Source organism: Anabrus simplex, chromosome 5 (assembly GCF_040414725.1).
Source record: "Anabrus simplex isolate iqAnaSimp1 chromosome 5, ASM4041472v1, whole genome shotgun sequence".
NCBI lineage: Eukaryota > Metazoa > Arthropoda > Insecta > Orthoptera > Tettigoniidae > Anabrus > Anabrus simplex.
This window is the reverse complement of record NC_090269.1, coordinates 323,082,659-323,107,056: the sequence shown is the minus strand read 5'-3', so window position 1 is coordinate 323,107,056 and position 24,398 is coordinate 323,082,659. Positions and strand designations below refer to the sequence as shown.

Here is a 24,398-nt window from a genome sequence, read left to right as displayed (position 1 = left end):
ATTGATAAATAAATTTTGTATTCATAATTTTTTTTTTTTTTTTACTAATTGATGTTCATTTATTTTTAGGTTGCCAATATTTATCTTTTCTTTCTGCCAGTTTTGAATCTAGCCAATCCCTAATTTCAGAAATTAATTTTTTTATCAATCACAGTCTTCTTCTTCTTCTTCTTCGATTTTGAGTGTAACTTTTAAAGTACCCACTAAATGTGAGAAGGTGTGGCTAGTTTAATCTGGAATGATCTTGAACTTCCCCCGAGGGTTTATAAACTGCGGATTTTCACGTCTCTTGACCAATTGATCATCATCTTACTGAGTGTGTGTGTGTGTGTCAAGCAGGAGGCAGGAGGCCTCTTCGTCAGCTGCTAGAGCTTCTATAAGGTAATGTCCACATAACATCTTTCTTTCTTTCTCTCTTTCTTTCTTTCTAGCTCCGCAGTTTAACCTAAGGGAAAGGTCCGAATCATCACCTATGTAACCTACTTTTCTGAACATGTAACTTCTGCTGGCTTATGCAATAACTTCATAAACTCTTTAACTGTAAATCGGGGATAGAGAGTGATGTACCCTCTCGAGCTCCCCTTCATCTTGGTTCGAGGTGACTACTTTTATTGCTGTTTTTTCATTCTGTAATGTGGTAAATTACTTTATACACGAGTCACCTCAGTAGTTTGGGAATAGCCCCTGTTTCATCGGCCTAGTGCCCTTTAGGTTTTAAGAATTCATATCTAGGAGTGCAAGCACACGCCTTCATTCAATTTGTGTTTTGGGCCATTTACTTAACCTGCAAAGGTCCAATAGGTTGGGTACTAGGTACCCCTGTTTCAAATTTGTAAGTTGTGCCTTCATGGCGAGCGATTGTAATTTTCTCATATTACCTTGAATAGGTTTGGAAAACTGAGAGCACATCAGCTCTTTTCAAGTGTTGTAAAAGTGCCTCTTGAATGCTAGATGTGGTATTTTGGGAGCAAGTGCTCCATGAATTTAGGGGATTTCTGCCCTTTGAACAAATTTATGCTCGTCTGTAAAATTTGAGCTGGGAGCTCAAAAATGGTAAAACTAGGGGCTTGTAGCCTGGGAGTGTTAAAGTTCTGAAATCTTGGATTTTTCTAAGTCTTTTACCTGAAATGTCATTGTTATCTCACTAAGTGAAAAGTTGTTAAGTTTGTTGTTTTTCGAAAATATAACCTTCAGCTTAAGTTTTAAATTCTTTTCTTGACATTGTGATTAGACCCATTCATCCCGGCACCTTCTTTCACCTCTTCTGCTCCACGGGTAACTCCGTAACAAGTGGTAGCAGAGCGTGGTTGAATGGGCCTCAATTAAGCCCCTTTTGACGGCTAAACATAGGATTCGATTTGTACTCTAATAATTTTCTCAGTCGCTGGAATTTTCTTTTCTTATTTTCTAAATTTGTAAACTTCTGTCATCATGTCCGGCCCTCGTGAAGTCCTTCGTCCCGGCTACTTGCGCAAGGAGGAATTGATTTACGAATTACTAATTTAAAATGTTCAGTCTGGAGGCATGGTTGCGGCAGATGCCCCCAAGCTTAAGGAATCCCTTGAATTACGAATTTGTATCCCAACTTTGGGAGAGAAGGATATTGATGAGGCTCTGTCCACTATCATGGATAACACCACCGAGCTAGGTTCTGTAGTAAGTTTTTTTGAAGTAAGTGATCATTCTGCTAACCAACTTAAAAGAGTGCAGGCAAGATTGTTCCACTTTTATAACATGGTGAGGGACCTATTGTCTCTTAAACTAAAAGAAGACCATGCTAAGGAAGCTAGTAAGCTGGTTGAACACCTTTCTGAAATGTCTAATAAAGTTCTTCAATTGCTGACTGGGGCAGCTACCCCCAAAACCGACCAAGCCACTGTTGTAAACGTCGTAAGTGAGGAAGATTCATCCAGAGGCGAAGAAAGCAGAAAATCTATGGCAACTCAACAAACTTCTCCCCATTAGGAAATGAGCCTGACCATCGTCGATCAGTTCCACCATTCTTTATAAATAATGCTGTGTCTGAGGCTTCTCAACCTTCTAGGCCGCTCCCTACCATGTCACCCGGGTTTAGTAGTTTGCCTCATCCTTTGGCTATGTTGCTTAGGGAAATTTCTAAATTTTAGATTAATTCTCCTAATGTCATTTCATATTTAAGATTCTTAGTTGAATTTCAGGATCACTCTCTAGTGTTTTCTCTTTCTCTCCCTCAAATTCTTAAAATTATTTACCCTTACTCCATAGGTGTCCTCTCGGACAAAATAGTCGGTAGCTGAGCAATCTTCTATAGAAGACTTCCATGCACACCTTCTGGCGAATTTCATTCTGGCTAGGGCAATGTCCTCTCTAATACAGAAGTACTATTACAGAGTACAGCGACTGGATGAAAATCTCGCTGACTTCATCCAGGACATTAAGTTCTACGCCAGGGTATTCACTCTTCATTTCCCTGAAGATCAAATCGTGCAGACAATTGTTGAAGGGATTTCCCCACCCTACAGGTCGTACTTGTGTTTTGCATCGCGTCCTCAAACTTTTTCTGAATTAGAGGCTATGGCGGTCTCAGCCGAAGGAGTTAGGTATGCCGACACCTTACGAGTCGCTAAGGAGCCCCCTCCGTCTTCGAACAACTTTCGGCCACAACCTCACCGAACTTTCACCACCCGCAAATGTTATGCTTGTGGGTCGACAGATCATCTGTGTAACAAGTGTCCTTTGATAAAATCCAGTGGATAAAAGAGTGGAGCAGGTTCATCACAAGGATGTTTCAAGTGTGGCTCCTTTGATCACATCGCCAAGAATTGCCCTAATGCCAGTAGCACTGCCTCCTGTTCAACTTCTGGTGCAACATCCACCAACTCGAATAATCGAAAATGACTAGTGGCATCGGCTGAGTCGGCAAAGTCGTCTTCCCAAGGCTCAGCCCCGGTTAAAACCACCGAAAGCTCGGAACAGGGTAGAAGTTCCTCTAATCACGCATTTGAATGCCCTAAAGGATGCCTTAGGATTGCGGCGGAGACCCCGCACTTGTACCTTTTCTGAAAGTGGAATTGAATAGTATGCCATTTCACTGTTCCCAACAAGATCTAATTGGAACGAAAATGGAGTTTAAGTCATCAGAACATCGATAATAAAGCATCAGAGTACTACTATGAGTCGGAGGAGTAAAAGTTTTCGTCAAGCGCTCGCCGAGAAAGGAGCATAGAAGGTGGTGGTAAAGAAAGACTTGAGAAGATTGTTAAGAGTTTGTTTTTTTTTTTTTTAACTTAACATTCGATTAGCACAGAAGGAGAACATCATGGACGTACTCAAGAGGAAGGAAAACATCGTTCTATCAAAATACTGATCATGAAATAGAGAGAAACCTTTGTCCACAAACTGTTTTACGAAATATTAGCGCTCAAGAATATTTCACCCCGTGAAATTAAATTGTACTTTCGGAATATAAAGACTTCCACATTGCTACATCACGATATCTACCCAAGACGACGTATTAGCTGATACTATCAATTCCGAGAGGCTACATAGTTGTAATATCGACAGGGAGAGAGAGGAGAAGAATATATATACACATATATTTGCATAATTCAATTGAAATATTCATTTTTATAATACCAATATAATGGTCCGTGATTGGACATTATAAATTTTCCAGCTAACTCATTCTTGGTTGCCTGCGTTTCGCCCTCGTGTGCTAAGTTAGGCTCATCAGTTGGAACTCAGCACACCACCCAAGACGCAAGGCTAGTGCATACCATGGAGGCCACTGCATAGGCTACTTGAAGCCACCAGCAGTGCCAATGCACTATGAGAGCTATGTCTTTTTTCCAAAATTTGATGCCTGCCTGGCCATCAGATAATACAGATGTTGATTTTGGAAATGAGACATAGCTCTCATAGTGCATTGGCACTGCTGGTGGCTTCAAGTAGCCTATGCAGTGGCCTCCACGGTATGCACTAGCCTTGCGTCTTGGGTGGTGTGCTGAGTCCCAACTGATGAGCCTAACTTAGCACACGAGGGCGAAACGCAGGCAACCAAGAATGAGTTAGCTGGAAAATTTATAATGTCCAATCACGGACCATTATATTGGTATTATAAATTTACTCATTCGGGACAAATATTTTAAATTCCCTTTGGGAATCAACATCTGTATTATATTCATTTTTACGCATTGCAAATTTTAGAATACTTCCAGGATCAATTTTCTAAACAGCAATATTCCTTATCATATTCAGATCATAGAAAAGCATATCCATAAGATGACGACATTAACCAAACTGACATCTTCTTTTGTGAGAGACCAGCAACAACATGCACTAAGAAAATGAAGGTGAAGCTACCTAGATTATGGCGACACGGGATGACGTTTCCAGCCCATAAGGACCGATAACCAGCCGAGACAGTCCCAGATGTTCCCAAACAGATGAGGGAAATGCAGTGAGCTGTGCCGTGCCTGCATGTCCATCCACCCGGACATGAGATGACAACGGGGGAATCAGAGCAAAGATAAGTTTCTTTAAGTCAATGCTATAAGTGGAAATTTATTTATTTTTCAAAGTGCTATTTTAATTAATGTCAGTGAAATGATATATATGAGAAGACGAATACCATAGTTAGGTTGAAGGTTGATAGGTATTCATCGGACCTAAACGTCAAATCCATGTATAGGATGTAGTCAACCAGTGATAATAAAGCATCCCGTTCGTAATGCTGTCATGTATAATAATATGAAAGGAGGTTAAATTTTTATCTCGTGGTGAAATTTATACGACGTTGCAATAAACACTGGGCTTATGTGAGAACTTATGACACCAAATAATAGTGGAAATGAGATCGTATGTAGGATACGCTTGATAAATAGGAGTATATGGTAATATTTTACGGAATTATTAAAAGACTGAGACTATGACGGAGTAGTCAGGTAAACGGTCAATGATGATACATATACGTCGAGTTGGAATTAATTAATGAGTTTACTATTATGTGAAGTGTATGATGAATAATGTGAAGTGATGGTTTATATGTGAATAATGATATGAGGTTATGAGGATTAATGTTGGTGATGATTATTGTTCACAGTAAGTGCGGTCATAGTTTATTTTAATGAGGATAGTATTTCAAGTTACGTATTTTTGAGATGACGAATGAGTATAATTTGTCTTCAATCGACCGTTGATCCTGGAATAAGCCATATGTTGTGTAGGATACGATCTCAGTGATGTCCGTATGTTGATATTTTAATTGTAGATCATCAAATAGTTTCTGATGAGGAAGTTGATATGAAATTAACCTACATCCATGTGTTTCTTCTGATCGTAAGAATTTTCTCACATATTAGGGAAGCTTTGAAGTTTATTCCAATGCATTATCCGATATCACTGGTGACTTATCTTCACAACTGAGGGTTGTTGGTAGTAAGTAGTCTTCTCACAAGATAGACCACCCAATTATGGTATGAATAGATTGAGTGATACACTTGATAGCACAATTTTATGACACAGATATGCACTTGAATTAATTAATGCTCTCAAATAAGAGATAACTTTACGTAATTTCTAGATATGATGTTTGATCATAATATTTTAAAGAATATAATGACTTAAAGGGGTTATCTTTAACTCTGTAAGAAGAGTTACCAAGAAATTTGAGAACGTGTTTGAAAAATGTGATAGATATTAACTGTTTTAAATATTTCTGAAGACATTTTCTCATGTCAGTCTGGTTGTGTATTTGAGCACAAATAGTTTGAATCAAGCAAGTTACTTTATTGCAAGGAATTAATGAATATTAGATAAAAGCAAGTAGGATTTTCAGAATAATTTCAAAAGAATTTATAAAATGAAAGATGTGATTCCAATTTAATTTATTTGTAACCAAGTATGGAAGCTGCGTCCAACATTTAAAGACTCTCAATCTACGATAGTGTATATATTGCGATTCGATGTCATTTTCATTCATTCAATTAGATGAATCTAATGTCTTTTTCAATCTAATATTTTTCAATTAATGTCTTTTAATGTAATGTTTTCATCTTAATTATTCCAATTTGAGATTTTATTTTCAATTTAATATTTCCAACTTAACATTTCAAGATAATTTCAAGATATCTCAATGCTTCTCACTTACCGTTTCAAAGAGGAATTCATGACGACTTTTTGCGTCAGACCTTTCTTGATTTTCAATAAATAATGCATGGTAAAACTCAGCCATTATTTTAATGACTTCTAGAATAGATGCTTAGATGTAAGTGATAACCACTTGATAATTTCATAAGCTGGAGGTGGAAACTAACTAGGGAATACGGGTAGGAGACGTCCACTGCGTAAGTTAGGTATTTCCACTAGCATAGCCCATAAACTTTGAATAGCGAGAAATGATATTGTATTCAAGCTAGCCTGGATCTCGTGCGACTCGACCTGGACATAAGAACGGCGCAATAGTGAGCCCGTTACCGCTCTATTAGACTCTGGGAGTGTTTGTTCTATTTTTTCGGCTGAGTGGTACTCAAAATTGAAGTCTGTCTGTAAACTTTCTGATTATTGTTCGACTTTAGTTCAGTGCGTTTCGGCTAATTCTTCTCCATTAGAAATGTTAGGTTTCCTATTTGCCAAAATTCATATTTCTAAATTCACCTGGAAAGTTAAACTGTTTGTGGCTAAGCGCTTGTCTTGCCCCATAATATTAGGAGCAGACTTCATGTCTTCTACCGGTCTAGTGCTCGACATTCAGAGCAAGTCGTGCACTTTCAAATTTGCTAGTAACTGTAAAATTCCTTTGCTTAAGTGTAATTCTGTATCATGTTCATCCGTTTCGCCTACCCAGGATGAGATGTTGTTAGACCTTAGATATCTACCTGAGGAGCAGGCTGATAGTATTCGTCAATTGTGTCAGTCGTTTCCGGATGTATTTTCTGATACTCTTGGTGTTACTGACCTTATTGAATATAAGATTAAGGTTACCGATTCGACCCTGGTTAGATTTACACCTTAGGCTATCTCCTCCTAAAATGAAGGCCCTCAAGGAGATCATCGATCAGATGTTAAAGGATGGTATTATTCGACCCTCTAAGTCGGCGTATTCATCGCCTATTTTCCTGGTTCCGAAACCCCAAGGTGGCTTCAGGGCTTTAAATTGGAAGGTGGTGTTACAATCTGTGCCTCTTCCCGACCTTCACTCTTGTTTTTTGTGGTTTTGGAAGGCTAAGTTCTTCACCATCTTACACCTTAATCAGGCGTACAATCAGATCCCTCTAGCAGAAGAATCAAAACATCTAACAGCTTTTGCCACAGATTGGAACTTATATGAGTACAACCGTATGCCTTTCGGGCTCCCCACTGGGGCAGCCGTGCTCAGGAGACTGCTAGATAGGGTTTTCTCCGACATCAAATTAGAACACTTGTACCATTATCTTGATGATGTCATATTTTCTGAGACCTTTGAAGAACACCTTGATCATCTAAAAGAGGTCCTTAATCGCCTTTGTAAGGCAGGGTTAACTGTGAAGTTATCTAAGGTAGCTTTTGCTAAACTTTCCATGTCATTCTTAGGGCATATTGTGTCGCCCGATGGTGTTTCGATCGATCATTCTAGAACACAGGCCATCCGTGATTTCAAACCTCCTAAGGACATCAAAAGTATTGCCAGGTTCATCGGCATGGTGAATTTCTTCAAGAAATTTATTCCTAACTTCGCTAACAGAGCGGCGCCCTTGAACTTACTTTGTAGGAAAGGTGTCAAATTTGAGTGGGGGCCGTCACAGCACGCCGCTTTTGAAGATCTAAAATTAGCTCTTTGCAACGCCCATGCCTGATTTCTCAAAGAAATTCATCGTTTAAACCAACGCCTCGTCATTGGCGGTGGCTGCTGTGCTTCTTCAAGAAACTGAACTCGGAAGGTGACCCATCGCCTATGCATCTAGTCACTATCGGCTCAAGAAGCCAAGTACTCCATCTATGAACTCGAGGGTTTGGCAGTCTTACTTGCATTAGAGAAGTTCCGCCTCTATCTGAAACATGTTAAGTTCGACCTAGAAACAGATAACCAAGCCTTCAGTTGGGTCTTAGCTAGGCCGCGTCGTACTGGTCGTATAGCCCGATTGGCCATCAGGATTTCTGCCTTCCAGTTTGATGTTAGACATATAAGAGGATCTGAAAATGTTGTGGCGGATGGACTAAGCTGCATGTTTCCTAATGATGTGGAGACCTCCGAATTGGAAGATAGTTCGTCTCTTCCCACGCCCATACCTTCGGGTGTAAATGCCATTCTAACCGATGCCCCCATGTTGTTTAGGGATATTGAAAAATGTCAACGTGAAGATCCTGTGCTGGCCCCTATCATGGAAACCTTTTCTTCTGTGGAACATGTCGTCCCTTATGTATTGAGGAACGGGGTTTTTTGTTGCCCGTCGAGGCATGACGAAAAGATGAATGTTGTGGTTCCAGCTGTCCTTGTACCTATAATCTTCAAGTACTACCATGTGACCCCATTAGGGGGGCATTTAGGCATCTTCAAAACTCGAGGAAAGATCCGAGAGATGTTTATTTGGAAAGGTGTGGACGGTGAAATTCGTGAATTGGTAAAAGCTTGTAAATCTTGTTTGCTTAGTAAACCCACCTTGTCCACTAAGCTAGGTCTATTATCTTCTCATCAAGCGTCGCGCCCCATGGAGCGCCTGTATATAGACTACGTCGGACCCTTCCCCCAATCAAAGGGGAACGACAACAAGTTCATTATAGTGTGTGTAGATGGTTTCACAAGATTTTCCTGGTTATTTCCGACTAAGCTGGGAACCGCTCAGTCCACTATTTCTTGTTTAAATACCATCTTTGCTTCTTTTGGTCCGTGTCAATACATAGTTTCTGATAATGCTAAGGCATTTACATTCAACATCTGCCGTAAATTTTGTTTTGACCTGTCTATATCACATGTAACTACATCGGCGTATTATCCTCAACCATCTCTGTCTGAACGGGTCAACAGTAATCTTAGATCAGCTCTCATTGCATTTCATCACGATGATCATTCCAGGTAGGATACGTCCCTGTATTGGTTGGCCTTCGCTTTGAATTCGGCAGTTCATGAGTCCCATAAGTTCACTCCTGCTTCTCTGATGTTTAAATTTGTGCCTAACACGCCGCTCTCTAACTTTCGGTCGTCACTTAATGATATTCTACCAGAGACAATAGATCCCGATAATATTAGAGAGCTATGGAAGAAGGCTAAGGCCAATCTTAAGGTGTCACATGAAAAGGTCAGGGAAAGATATGATCGTGGACGGAGGCCCACCAATTTAAAAGTAGGAGATCAAGTCATGGTTGGAAACTTTGTTCCCGCGAGCAAGCTTGCCCCCAGATTTCATGGGCCGTGCATCATATTGGATTTTTTGACACCGGTTACCTTAGTAGTAATCAATCCAGCCACAGAGAGGATCTTTAGAGTTCACCTGTCTCAGGTGAAACCTGTGTAATGTCATTGTTAACTTAGCCATCAACGTTTAGCAGCAGTTTGAAGGTTATATTTTTTGGGAGGCCTTCTGCCCCAAATTATTTTATTTTGTTATATATATAAACTGTATGTACGATCTTCCCCTCTGGTTTTCCTGCTGTCCATTCCTGAGTGGCCATTACTAAGCCCCCATCTCCTGCATATCCACACCATTGGCAGATAAACATCTTCCACGCTGCCCGCCCCTCAGCATCACCAATAAAGATCGTACTCTCCAATCTCCAACAACACTTTTCTGTCACCGAGATCTTACTGTTTCAGTGCCCCCACAGCCGTTCGCCGCCGTACTACCACAGAAGTGGGGTATGGGCCCACTCCACTCCCGTGAAGAATCCTTGTGCACGGCACGCCAGAGTCCATCTCCCGACAAAAGCTGAAGTGCGGCGCCCCTACCACCAATTCACCTGCGGATTGGATATATACTTCTAATCTGTGGCGTTCATCACCACGACTACCTCTCTCATAGTAGCAGGAGAGGTGTATCTGAGGGTACTTGTGGGGTCCGGGCGACCTCAACTGGATATCGACAGCGGCGGCAGTACTCACCGTCAAATTTATCGACATGTATTTCAAATTCTTCTACAACAAGGACACTCTAAAGCTGGAGTTTAACAAGTTTCTACCCATCAACAGACAAAACGTAGAATTTTTTTTAACTAGAATTTTTTTCTTTTCAAAATTCTTCTGTGTCACCCCAAGGAAGGACATTTGGTGGGGAGGTCTGTACCGGGAGGTACATCCGAACGCCGCGCATTTAAATCTTGTGCTTAAAAGAACTCCTTTACTGGAGAAACTGTGAAATTGAAACTAGACCAACTTATAAGTTTACTAAGAAGATGTCACCACAGAAATCTGATGTAATTTTGTTATTGTGAAGTTTCCTGTACTGTGTGAATTTCTACTTGTTTTGTTTGCTCTTCAGCAAGAAGTTTGGACATTCTTCCATAGATGTCACTAGAAAAAACTATGATCATGCACCATGGTGCGAAGTGAAAGAACTTTTGATAAAGAAATTTTGTATTCATAAGTTTTTTTTACTAATTGATGTTCATTTATTTTTGGGTTGGCAATATTTGTCTTTTCTTTCTGCCAGTTTTGAATCTAGCCAATCCCTAATTTCTGTAATTAATTTTCTACCAATCACACTCTTCTTCTTCTTCTTCTTCTTCTTCTTCTTCGATTTTGAGTGTAACTTTTAAAGTACTCACTAAACGTGAGAGGGTTCTGTTTTTTCATTCTGTAATGTGGTAAATTACTTTATACACGAGTCGCCTCAGTAGTTTGGGAATAGCCCCTGTTTCATCGGCCTACTGCCCTTTAGGTTTTAAGAATTTATGTCTAGGAGTGCAAGCACATGCCTCCATTCAATTTGTGTTTCAGGCCATTTACTTAACCTGCAAAGGCCCAATAGGTTGGGTACTAGATACCCCTGTTTCAAATTTGTAAGTTGTGCCTTCATAGCGAGCGACTGTAATTTTCTCATATTACCTTGAATAGGCTTGGAAAACTGAGAGCACGTCAGCTCTTTTTAAGTGTTTGAAAAAGTGCCTCTTGAATGCTAGATGTGGTATTTTGGGAGCAAGTGCTCCATGAATTTAGGGGATGTCTGCCCTTTGAACAAATTTATGCTCGTCTGTAAAATTTGAGCTGGGAGCTCAAAAATGGTAAAACTAGGGGCTTGTAGCCCGAGAGTGTTGAAGTTCTGAAATCTTGGATTTTTCTAAGTCTTTTACCTGAAATGTCATTGTTATCTCACTAAGTGAAAAGTTGTTAAGTTTGTTGTTTTTTGAAAATATAACCTTCAGCTTAAGTTTTAAATTTTCTTTACATTGTGGTTAGACCCATTCATCCCGGCACCTTCTTTCACCTCTTCTGCTCCACGGGTAACTCTGTAATGCTATGTTTTATTATTATTATTATTATTATTATTATTATTATTATTATTATTATTATTATTATTATTATTATTAAATACCTTGCAGGTTGGCTTTGGAGTTTAGTTCACATAGCTTTGAGCTTTAATTCAGGAGATACTGTAGTGGGTTTGAACATCACCATTTGCAGCCCTGAAGATGTTTTTCTGTGGTTTCCAGTTTTCACACCAGGCAAATGCGGAGGATGTACTTGAATTAAGGCCATGTCACTTTCTTTCCTGTCCCATCATCGCCAATAGACCTATCTGAGTCGGTGCAGTGTAAAACCAATAGCGAAAGAATAATCTATTAGTGCCAGACAAACATAAAACCTTCATTACTTGGCTGTCTGGTCCAGGCCAGAAACTTTAATATGACTTCTCTGTACTCACAGAGCGTGTTGAAGTAATGCAGAATATTGAACACTTTCGTGCATCGCCATGTTATGGGCACTTCAGCTTCGAATGCATGGGTAGCATGTGGTAATGTTTACAGTTCCTTGTGTGTTTTTATACTGAATCATATTGGTTACTGGATTTGTTGTAATATTATATGTGAGAAATCTATATAAATAAAGTTGTAGGGGGTCTGCTGTCTGTAATTTTGTGTGTTTTGCTAATTTATCAGATATTTATCCATTCTAGGTCAGCTCAAGACCGTATCAGTGGTTTTTATTTTTCTTGTCTGTTTGCTCCACTATCACGGCAAAACAGCTGGATAGATCTCAACCAAACTTTATATTTAGAGTATACTCATCCTGGGGAAAGTTTTGATATGCATATGATTTCTGAAAACTGTTTATAGGAAACCCGACCAGTTCTCTTCCATTTTCTCTTATACTATTGATTTTCTGTAAAAATCCATGGATTATATGTGAAACGTCCCTTCATTATAAACAACTTTTCTTATGTTCATGACTTTGCTTACTCTTCAAATGACTGAGAAAATTACTATTTTCTGCGGGTCTCATGCTCTGCATTGAGTGACCGCCAGACCGACAACGAACCTACAGGTTACCATGGCAACATCTCTGACTGCTTGCCAGCAGGGACGTGACCTATTGCCATTTTAGTCATCATTCCTGTAAACTTGCGGTTGTCCTTGGGTAGAAAGCAAGAAAGACGTCAATCGGGATATTGGCGGAACACCATTGGAGGTTACAATCGTCCTCAAATTGCATTAAAGGGTGCTGTTAATATTTGAACAGTACCACCGAGTGTAGCCAATTATTTTACACCATAAGGTGTTTTCTGGCTTTTGATATAATTTTTACTGTATTTCTATTGTACTTTTGTTTTCCGCTTTAATTTCTTGCCTCTCCCTTGCCTCTTTCGTCTTAAGTAATAACACCATAAGTCATTTTCTTATCTGTTTACCTAAGAATCCCTACGCCTAAATTTCTCCTCTGTTACCGCCTTCTTATATCCGTAGGGTGACCAACACTAAATTTTCAAATGGAGGACAGACTCTGAATAAAAGGAGGACTTTTCATAAAAATGTTCTGAAAATGGAGGACAAATGGAATTTTAATACTTGCATACAAAATTTAGTATTTCATACCTTGTAACTGTTATGTTGATGAAGATGTTGAAGTTGTAGCTATTTTATGCTGATACTTATCGACTGCACCCACTGTTTCAGTTTCTCCGAGAGCTTACATTTCCTGTTTTGTGCCTCACCACTTTTGAGTGATTACATACTGATATTATTCAAATTTCATAATAAAATCACAAACACTCCACTCACTCCTAAGGTCCGAATCCAACTAGCACAAAAACAAAACTACGTAATACCGCAGCCAGCATTACTTGACTGGTGAATCCCCGCCGATAATTTCCCACCCCAGCCGAGCATGTTCAGATCACGTCGGGCGGTGTTGTCACATTGGTGACAGGCCCTTCAGACAGCTCTAACTTAAGATATTATTTATTATTAAGTGAGTAAGTGACGTAGTCTGTTAGGGGTATGCAGAATATGGACTGAGATAGAGGAAATGGAACAAAAATAGCTTTGCAAACGGAGAAAACAATAGGAAACTGAACGACTAAGACTACAATATACAAAAAGCCGGATATTTAATAGCAAATAATACATTCCTGCTGGACAGAGGACAAGCATGAGAAAAGGAGGACATGTCCGGCAAATGCTGGACGGTTGGTCACCCTATATATCCATAACTCATACCATCGCATTTTATTGAGGGATATTTTATTTTCCAATACATCCACTTGGTATTTACATATTTGTCCTCTCCAGCTGTCCTCACTTATAATCCTATTTTCTGTTTATTTCAACTCTCTTAACTGTATTACTTTCTTCCTTAATTACTCCGTATGTATGCACGTGATAATCCTGAAACCTGGACACTATTCTTTGAGGAAAAATTCCAAGCCGTTCAATTTATAACTTTTAGCCCTGGAAAATATTGAAATATGGAATGCAATCTTAATGACTGTGCAGACCTTCATTTCGGAGTAATTAGTGGCCAAACGGTAAGTCGTACTTAATGTTGCATTTCGTTTGTTGGTCCGTTACATAGCGCTGCATTTCTCGATTATTATCAAATCTGTTCAACTCGATTGTGACTGGCATTAGGGGAAGGGGCCTGTCTTTATAATGAAAACTCTACATCTCTATTGTGAATGGCAGTTGCCTTGTGAGCCTCATGTTATAGTACAAACTCCTGAACTTGCTTGTGATTGGCAGTAGGAAATGTGGCCTGCCATTATCCTCAAAACTTCCCAAATGCCTACCTTACAATGGAAACAATGTTTTGCGTCCTGCCTATTTTGTTTCTCAGATAGCGCTAAGAGACAAGCAATTTAATATAATCTTACTCACTGCCTTTACAGTAATTTACGGAGAAATCCATATACAATATAGAATACCGTTGCGAAGCATGCGTACGTTTGCTAGTTGATATCATATTGCCAAATAAGTGAGGGCTTATACAGTAGTTAAATTCATCAGCAATATTAAAGGAGAGTAAGTTAGGCCTTCCATGTGGAGTGGACCGAGCTCGATAGCTGCAGTCGCTTAAGTGCGGCCAGTATCCAGTATTCGGGAGATAGTAGGTTCGAACCCCACTGTCGGCAGCCCTGAAAATGGTTTTCCGTGGTTTCCCATTTTCACACCAGGCAAATGCTGGGGCTGTACCTTAATTAAGGCCACGGCCGCTTCCTTCCAACTCCTAGCCCTTCCCTGTCCCATCGTCGCCATAAGACCTATCTGTGTCGGTGTGACGTAAAGCAACTAGCACACACATGTGGAGTGGAAAAGTTTTGACAGTAATGAACTCTTGTACAGCTTTTAATTGTACATATTGCTCTCAGAAAGGATCTGGTGTTTCTTTTCACATGAGCATAAATATTGAATTGTTCTAAAATTACTTTCAGTTACCATAATCATAGGCTGTGTAGGGTAGTGAATTCAAAGAACGTATGAACATGGTATTTTGAATTTTGAGGCTTCTCCTTGGCCTTTTGCAATTCATTGGGGATAATTGTTAAGAGTAAATAGCCATTCTGAAAAAGCATACATAATTTTCTTGCAGGCAGTGCACTGGTATTGATACAAAAAATTCGATAAACATGGGCCTAGAATCTGGAAAATACGGTTGATAAAGCTTGAGAACTCTTAATTTTTGGGCAAAGTATTGCTTCAAATTATTATAAATTAGAGTAAATTATTTTTTAACATATCTCCATATTTTTTTCCAGTTCTCCATTTTTTTAACACCTGTGTTTATAATAAAACAATTGTTAAATACGCTGTTCCAGAAAAGTATATCTAGCTCATTACAAGCCTGTGATTCCTGCTTTACACTAGAAAATGCTAGTAAAATACCATTTTAACGATGTAATTCATCGTTTTTAAAAGTGCTTCATATTCAACTTCCTTTACACTTTTTTTCATGATGTGAATCATAATCTTCATATTATAGTCAAAATTTGAACACATCCATCCATCATCATTATAGATCATTAAGTCTTTCAGCGTTCATTCGGCAAGCCTCTGTCAATTTACTGAACGTCGCCACAATCCTCTATTTGCAACTAGTGCTGTGGCCTCATTTAGTTCTATACCTTTAAATCGTCAGAAACTGAGTCTAACCATCGTCATCTTGGTCTCCTCCTACTTCTCTTACCCTCCATAAGAGAGTCCATTTTCCTAGGTAACCTATCCCCTTCATTCGCCTCACACGGCCCCACCACCAAAGCCAATTTATGCATATTGCTTCATCCATAAAGTTCATTCCTAACTTAGCCTTTATCTCCTAGTACCCTCCTGCCATTGTTCCCACCTGCTTGTACCAGCAATCATTCTCGCTACTTTCATGTGTGTTACTTCTAACTTATGAATAAGATATCCTGAGTCCACCCAGCTTTCACTCCCATAAAGCAAAGTTGGTCTGAAAACAGACCGATGTAAAGATAGTTTCATCCGGGAGCTGACTTTCTTCCTACAGAATACTGTTGATCGCAACTGCGAGCTCACTGCATTAGCTTTACTGCACCTTGATTCAAACTCGCTCACTATATTACCATCCTGGGAGAACACACATCCTAAATACTTGAAATTATCTAGCTGCTCCAGCTTTGTATCACCGATCTGACATTGTTCCCTTGGATTTCTTGCCTACTGAAATCAATTTATTCTTCAAAAGGCTAATTTTCATACCACACTCATTGCACCTGTTTTCAAGTTCCAAGATGTTAGACTGCAAGCTTTCAGCACAATCTGTCATTAAGACCAAGACGTCAGCATACTACATTTCCACCTAATTGAATCCCTCCCTGCCACTTTATACCTTTCAATAGATGATCCATGTAAACTACAAACACAGGTGAGAGATTACAGCCTTGTCTAACCCCTGTAAGTACCCTGAACCAAGAACTCATTCTACCATCAATTCTCACTGAAGCCCAATTGTCAACATAAATGCCTTTGATTGATTTTAATAATCTACCCTTAATCTTGTAGTCTCCTAGTATGGCGAACATATTTTCCCTCGGTACACTGTCATATGCCTTCTCTAGATCTACAAAACATAAGCACAACTGCTTAATAATCTCGTAGCATTTTTCAATTACCTGGCGCATTCTGAAAATCACACTGGTTATCATCCAACTTCCCCTTAAACACTGATCGCACCCTCCCTTCCAGGATGCCAGTGAATACTTTGCCTGGTATACTAATCAATGAAATACCTTGATAGTTGTTGCAATCCTTCCTGTTCCCTTATAGATCAGTGCAATTACTGTTTTTGTCCAATCTGAAAGTACCTTACCAACACTCCATGCTAATTTTATCACTCTATGAACCCATTTCATCCCTGCCTTCCCACTATGCTTCACCTTTTCAGGTATAATTTCATCTATTCCTGCTGCGTTATGACAGTGGAGTTTATTTACCTCCTTTTCCACTTCCTCTAGCGTAATTTCACAAACATCATTGTCCTCCTCCCCATAAGCTCAGATGTTCACGACACCACAATGAAGATTTCCTTTTACGTTGAGATGATTTTCAAAATATCCCTCCACCTGTCCAGTGATTCCTTGGGATCTATTATGTGTTCACCTGAATTACCCAAAACACTGTTCATTTTCTTTTTCACACCCTTGTTAAGATTTTTTACTAGTGTCCAGAAGGGTTTCCCTGCTGCTTGACCTACCCTTTCTAGGTTATTACCAAAATCTTCCCACGACTTCTTTTTGGATTTAGCAACTGTTTGTTTCGCTCTGTTTCTTTCATCTACGTACAGTTCCCCATCTGCATTAGCCCTTGTTTGGAGCCATTTTTTATACACCTTCTTTTTGAGTTTACAAGCTGCTCTCACTTCATCATTCCACTAAGATGTTCACTTTTTCCCATATTTACACACAGTTGTTCCTAGGCATTCCCTTGCTGTATCTACTACAGCATCCTGGTATGTCACCCATTCTCTTTCTGTATCCTGAACCTGCTTACTGTCCACTGTTTGGAACTTCTCACTAATCATATCCATGTACTTCTAATTTCCTCGTCCTGGAGATTTTCTACCCTTGTTCATTCGCAGACAGGTTTCGCTTTCTCTATCCTAGGCCTAGAGATACTTAGTTCACTACAGATCAGATAGAGGTCTGTATCATTGAAAAATCCCTGGAAAATCCGTACATTGCTAACATATTTCCTGAATTTGAAGTCATTTAGGATATAGTCTATTACAGATCTTTTACCCCTATCCTCCCGTGTGTAACGGTGAATAGCCTTATGCTTGAAGAATGTATTCATAACTGCTAAACCCATACTAGCACAGAAGTCCAGCAAACGCTTCCCATTCCTATTAGCTTACGTATCTTCCCCACATTTACCATCTTTGCTGACTCGGCCAGTTCTACTTTCGTTCTCCGGTAAGCCCCATTAATATTGATAGCTCCCCATCGAATTCCATTTCATTTGCCAAGTTGTTTCCAAGGAGTCCCTCACCTGTCAAATGGGACTCCGTTACTCCCATTAGCCCGAGGCTTGCTTAAAATGTTCTGAGCTCTGTAAATTTATGAAGCAGGATGCTATCCTACTTACATAGTCCAAGTGAGGATCTCTCCTCTAACGGGTTCGGGACCACCAGTGGATTGTATAGTCCTAGCCACCTGAGCACAAGGAGGGCCAGGACTCGGAACATGTCTGACATGCCCACTCCCATTCCATAGCAGTTGGCATCCCGACTCCCATGGCCACTTACCAGGCCACTCAGCCGTTGCCCATGGTTCACGAACTAGGACGTGATTACAGTAACCCACGCCATGAACCATAAAAATATATACAAATTGACAAATTGAGGCACAATGAGCTGAGCAAGTTTACATGTCCTTTCACTGAATGTTCAGTCCCACAATCCACAGCACAGCCTCTGACAGGAAATCTTCTTCACTACCATGATAGGCCAAATCTGCAATCCCTGACAGTGTGGTAAATGTTTTGGTGAGGAGCTCTGCAGTTACAGTCTGGAATAGGCAGCTTGTTCCATTTGTGCAGTGCACTTTTGCACCTGCCATGGCCTGTTCTGATTCTGTTCAGCTCAGTCCAGGCCATGTGCAGTAGCTGAAATCCACTTGCATTTTTTTTTTCTCTTTACGTCACACAGATATATATAGGTCTTATGGCACCGACGGGACAGGAATGGGAAGGAAGCAGCCGTGGCCACAATTAAGGTACAGCCCCAGCATTTGCCTGGTGCGAAAATGGGAAACCACGGAAAACCATCTTCAGGGCTGCCGACAGTAGGATTCGAACCCACTATCTCCCGGATGCAAGCTCACAGCTGCACCACCCTAACTGCACGGCCAACTCGCCCGGTACTTGCAATTTTGGCACCTGAGAAGATGTTATGGCTGCTTCCCAGGGTCCTTTCCATTCTTCAAGAGGTGTAAAACATGTTGCAACAATATTGGCAGCATCTTGCAAAGTTGGATGATGTAATTGTAGCCTCTTAAGATTTCAAATTAGGATCGCTGGAGATCTGCATAAATGAGGTGGCATTATACCACTCAGCAGTGGAAGCCAGTGAGCTGGAGTAGATTTGATTGTGCCAGATATTATATACATGGTAGTGTTCAGTTTGGTGTCAACAACCCTTGTATGAGGACTGTTCATCCAAACACATAATTTATGGAGAATGTTGTTATGAGTCTTCAATTTCTGAGCTAAGTTCAGATGATGTTGCCTGAAGGACAGTATTCAGTCCAAGAGGACAACAAGATATTTTGGGATCACAATTTACCCCAATACTTAACGATAATACCAATCACAGCTGCACATATTTACCTCCGTCTATATACCGGATTTGTTAATAATAGAGCTTTTTACCACCCATACAAGTGGAGACATTTTAACACAAAATAGGACTTCCTAAGAGAGCACTGCCCATGAAAGCAAGCACTGATTTATTCTGTAACTATATTGAACTCAAAACAAGAACGTAGACTTATGCAAGATGTATAAATTCATTTCAACGAAAGTGTTTTATAGGCATTATTATGAAGGATTTTAACATATACTGTGTATTTTAATATGCGATTTTAACAAGCACTATGTATTTTAAAGTGTTTAATGTACTTGTAATTTAGAATTAAGTTTACGTTAAGTTCCACAAACGAATTTTAGGCCTAAAAGATAACTCCACACCTAAGTACCTGAATTGTATTATATTAACCATTTTACTCTCAAACATGCCCAATTTGGATGCTTGGACATAATGCTTCCCCATGGCTTCTCCATTTAGAAAGGCACATTAACTATTACTTGACATATGTAAAGGTATCAATGTACAGCTGATGACTGTTTAGGGTCCAAACCGGTCCTGTAGTTAATAATAAAATTGTATTGATAAGGTGGAACCTTTTCTTATCTATATATTAGTGAACTATCAATACGGAAATGAAATAGTAAACCAAGAAATACAGTGGATATGAACGGTTCTAAAAGTGTAACCATCGGAGCAGGTAGTAACAAAAAGCAACAATGCATGGTAATGTTATGCGTATTAGCGGATGGAACCAAACTCCCTCCATATGTGGTTTTGAAAAGGAAAACACTTCGCCGAAAGGAAACTTGCCGTCCAGTGTTATTTTTAGAACACATGAGTCCGGCTGGATGGACATTGCGTTAGTTCAGGACTGGGTGAAGTGCGAATGGCAACGTCGCCCGGGAGCTTTGTTACAAAAACGAAACATGCTTGTGTTGGACAGTTACCGAGGACATAAAGCTGATGCCGTAAAAGATATGATGAGGAAAGGAAAACCGATCTTGCGATAATTCCCAGAGGACACACTTCTATTCTACAGCCGTTGGATGTGTGCGTGAAGCGGCCTTTCAAAACTGCAACGAAACAGTTGTACACCAAATAGATGTCTAATGGTGATCACGCATTAACACCAACCGGACGAGTGAAGAGGCCTGAAATGGGACTAATATGCAGCTGGATCAAGACCGCATGGGTGCGCATTCCCAATGATCTAGTGTTCAAAAGCTTTAAGAAATGTGGAATTTCAAATGCAGTGGATGGTAGTGAGGACGATTATTTGTGGGAAGATGCCAGCAATGAAAATTCCTATGGTGAAACTTAAGATGACGACGGTGAATTGTGAATGATCTGAGTATTGGACCGATTTTATTTATGGTTTTTGTGATGATTTTATTAATTGTAAGCTGTTTGAATTTATATTTGTGGTATATTTGAAGAAAATGAAATAGGTATGCAAGTTATTTGACTTCTTATTGTTTTCCGTATTTTGCCGTCTCAGATTTAGGCTACAGGTCTTATTCGGTAGCGGGTGGTATTCAGCATTATATGGTTTATACAGTATATAGAGTGTGCTTAGAATGTGTGATAGTACACATATCACACCCTCGCACTATATTCATAAGTAAGAGATATTATTGTCATCATTCATATTCTTTCATTAATATCATTTTTGCCCTTATGGATAGTGTTTAAACTTGAGGATCTCATGATGACACACTTTTCCCTTCTTCCTCTTCTCTTCCCAAAATCTCTTCATCCTTTGGCTGTGCTCCTGTTTCCTTTGTTCTGTCCACAATGTTCCTGCCTTCTTCTCATTTACTACAAATTTTGTATTCCTAATTTTGTTTCTGAATTATATTCTTTCTCCTATCATTTGCGTGTTGATCCCCATCTGCCTTAAATCTTCCTCTATTTCATGATACCAATTTGTTTTCTTGCTTGAACTGTTTACTACATCAAAGATTTTCTTTGAAAGTCTGTTGTCCATTCTCTGTATGTGCCCATAGAAAGTTAGTCTGCATTTCCTGATCATGTCTGTGAGTCTGTCACGATGCTGGTACAGCTCTTATTGACCTGACCTAGCTCAATAGCTGCAGTCACTTAATTGCGGCCAGTATCCACTAATCGGGAGATAGTGGGTTCAAGCCCCACTGTCGGCAACCCTGAAGATGGTTTTTCATGGTTTCCCATTTTCACACCAGGCAAATGCCGGGGCTGTACCTTAATTAAGGCCACGGCCACTTCCTTCCACTTCCTAGGCCTTTCCTATTACATCTTCGCCATAAGACCTATCTGTGTCGGTGCGACATAAAGCAAATAGCAAAAAAAAAAGAAAGTACAGCTCTTCGGTAGGTAGTTTCAGCCATATGCCATCTCTGTGTATTGGTCCAAATATTTTTCAGAATTTTTATTTCTATTTCAGGAAATGCAGACTAACTTTCTATGGGCACATACAGAGAATGGACAACAGACTTTCAAAGAAAATCTTTGATATAGTAAACAGTTCAAGCAAGAAAACAAATTGGTATCATGAAATAGAGGAAGATTTAAGGCAGGTGGGGATCAACACGCAAATGATAGGAGAAAGAAAATAATTCAGAAACAAAATTAGGAATACAAAATTTGTAGTAAATGAGAAGGCAGAATTTCTATTTTTTTCTGTCTCTATGATGCCTGATGCTCCAATTGTGGTCGTTTCTGATGCATACAATGCTTCTGGTAATACTACTACTTTCTTACTATAATGTGACCATGTGAGTTTGTATGCTTTCTGTAGTTTTTCCGTTCGTTCTATGTTAGACGCCTTGTTTGATCCTCCTATTTGTATGTATTCCCCTAAATATTTAAAATTGTCAACTCTTTTTATGGACCCATATACAGTATGTATGGTGTGCACATTGTTGTTCTGTCGTTCCATTTATTGAGTCTTCTCATTACACATCTGTAGTAGACCTGTTTTGGCAGCTATTTCATGCAAGCACTCCAGTGCTTCCTTTGCCTCCTGTGTATTATTGCTGAGTATGGTTATGTCGTCTGCAAATGCCAGACATTTTATGATGGTTTTTATTTCACGTGTTCTTCCCAGCTGTATTCCTTTAACTTGTTCCTCCCACTGCTTGATAATTTTGTCTAACACCATGTTGAACAAGATTGGTAAGAGCCCGTCCCCTTGTCAGACACCTGTGTGTATCTGGAAGGGTTCCGAAATTTCTCCCATATGAACTTGATCCTGGAGGTGGTGTCTGTAAGCATCTGTTGTATAAGTGCTCTGGTTTTTCTGTCAGTGCCATATTCTTCCAGTACATCAAAGAGCATCTGTCTGTCTATAGAGACGTGCGCTTTTTTAAAGTCCACAAAGGTAACTACAGTGTCCCTTGTTTGTCAGACTTTCAAAAGTGTTCTCAAGTTTCATATCTGATTGATGCATCATCTCCCTTTAATGAAGCCTGCCTGGTATTCCCCTATTTGTGGATGCGCTTGTGAGTCTAGCCTTTTTAATAGCACCTTAGAGAAAATTTTGTACAGAACTCGTACTAGCAAAATACCTCTATAAGTATTTAGATCTGGCTTATCACACTTTTTAATAATAGAATTTAATGCAGCCAATGGCCAAGAAATAAGTACAATATCATACATTGCTCATTCACTACAAAATGAGGTCAACGATGTTGTTCTTTCCATACACTCCCGAAGATGGTACCGATCTCATTATTTCTTGCACAGTTTGCAAGTACAGTTATTAGTAGGGTCGTGATGTCTTGTCTTGTCGCATATTTTGTGATGGAATCCATGCACAGCAAATTGCGTCATGATATGTCGCAGGTCATAATTAGGATGTTGCCAGTCTTGAGTCATCATAGCATCCGTGGTGTAAAATGTGCTACATATTTCTTTCTTCTTGTCATGTAGTTCTTTTAATGCACTGTGATACACAGGTGTAGAATTTAATAGCATCCATTCTCGAAGATCCTGTATAAAGGACCTTTTTCTCACCAGCTCATATACCAACCATGAGGGGGGGGGGGAGAGGTAAAGTTAGATACGCTGAGTACTCTTTTTTCAGATAAATTGCCTTGATCTTTTCCAGTTCCAGAAGATTGTTCTTAGAAAGATGGTCCCATATTAGATGTAATCCGTAACTTACAATAGGTGAGATCTTCACTCTGAATAGCTTTATCGCTGTATTCACTGAGAGGTTCCTTACGTCGTGCATTACTGTTATCGCAGTTGCGACCTTGTCCTTGATGTGAAGTGTGAATGTGGTTCCTGTACTCTGTAGCGTCATTCCCAGGTATTTAAAGGATGCGACCATCGTTAATCTTTCATTCTTATAATAAATTGTGTCATGTGATGCAATATTTCCTCCTCGTCTGAATGTCATAACTACTGTCTTATTTGAATTCAGCTGTAGGTCATTTCTGCCGGCCCATTCCACTAATCTATTGAAGGCTGCTTGCAGATCTGCATGAGATGATGACACAATCGCCATATGTCATCTGCATAAACATATATTTTTTACATTACTGGAATTCACTGTTGTTATTGCGTCCATAGTCGCTATGTTAAACAGGATTGGACTCAATGGTTTCCCTGAAGCACTCCTGTCATTTGCTCTATTGCGATAGATTTTGTCAAATTGTCATCAATCTGTACATAGTTTTCTGCGAGTATGTTTCGTATCAGAACTAAGAGAGATGTATCACTTTCCAAGACATACTCCAGTCTTTCCAACAGTAACATTCTATTGACTGAGTCAAAGGTCTTTGAAAAATCTATGAAAGCTACATGTAATTTTCCTTTCGGGTTTCTCATTGTTTCCTGTATGTCATCTTGTAGACACTTAACTGCTTGTAGAGTAGATCTTCCCTTGTGAAACCCAAATTGATCTTCAGATATTTTACAGTCCACGAGGTTAGTCAATCTATTTGTGATAAGCTTTGTCAGCATCTTGAACGGAATGCATTCTAAAGCGATACCCCGATAAACATTTTTAGAGTGGCATACCTCCATCTGTCAGGGATGGTTCCTTGTACGAGGCATTAATTCATGATGGCTGGTCCAAACCACTTTGAACACTGTTAAGGTTTGTTTAAGATGTTCATTGAAGATGTTATCTGGACCACAAGCCTTTCCATCTTTACTCTGCAGAATGGCCACTTCTACTTCGTCCTCTATGAAAAACTGGATATTTAAA

The 24,398-nt window shown here is 39.6% G+C and overlaps 1 protein-coding gene across 6 annotated transcripts in view; it reads left to right on the top strand.

The window, feature by feature from the left end:
• Positions 1–24,398, top strand: part of LOC136874049 (F-box/LRR-repeat protein 20) — a 458,706-nt gene that overhangs the window by 420,812 nt on the left and 13,496 nt on the right. For 5 of the 6 annotated variants that reach the window (XM_067147555.2, XM_068227641.1, XM_067147558.2 and 2 more), the window contains one exon: positions 9,767–11,257. The exons of the other annotated variant lie outside the window; for it this stretch is intronic. In XM_067147555.2, coding sequence (XP_067003656.1) covers positions 9,767–9,934 — 168 coding nt within the window. In that variant the 3' untranslated portion in view covers positions 9,935–11,257. Of the gene's footprint in view, positions 1–9,766; positions 11,258–24,398 lie in introns of those variants that run through there. 6 annotated transcript variants of the gene reach the window in all.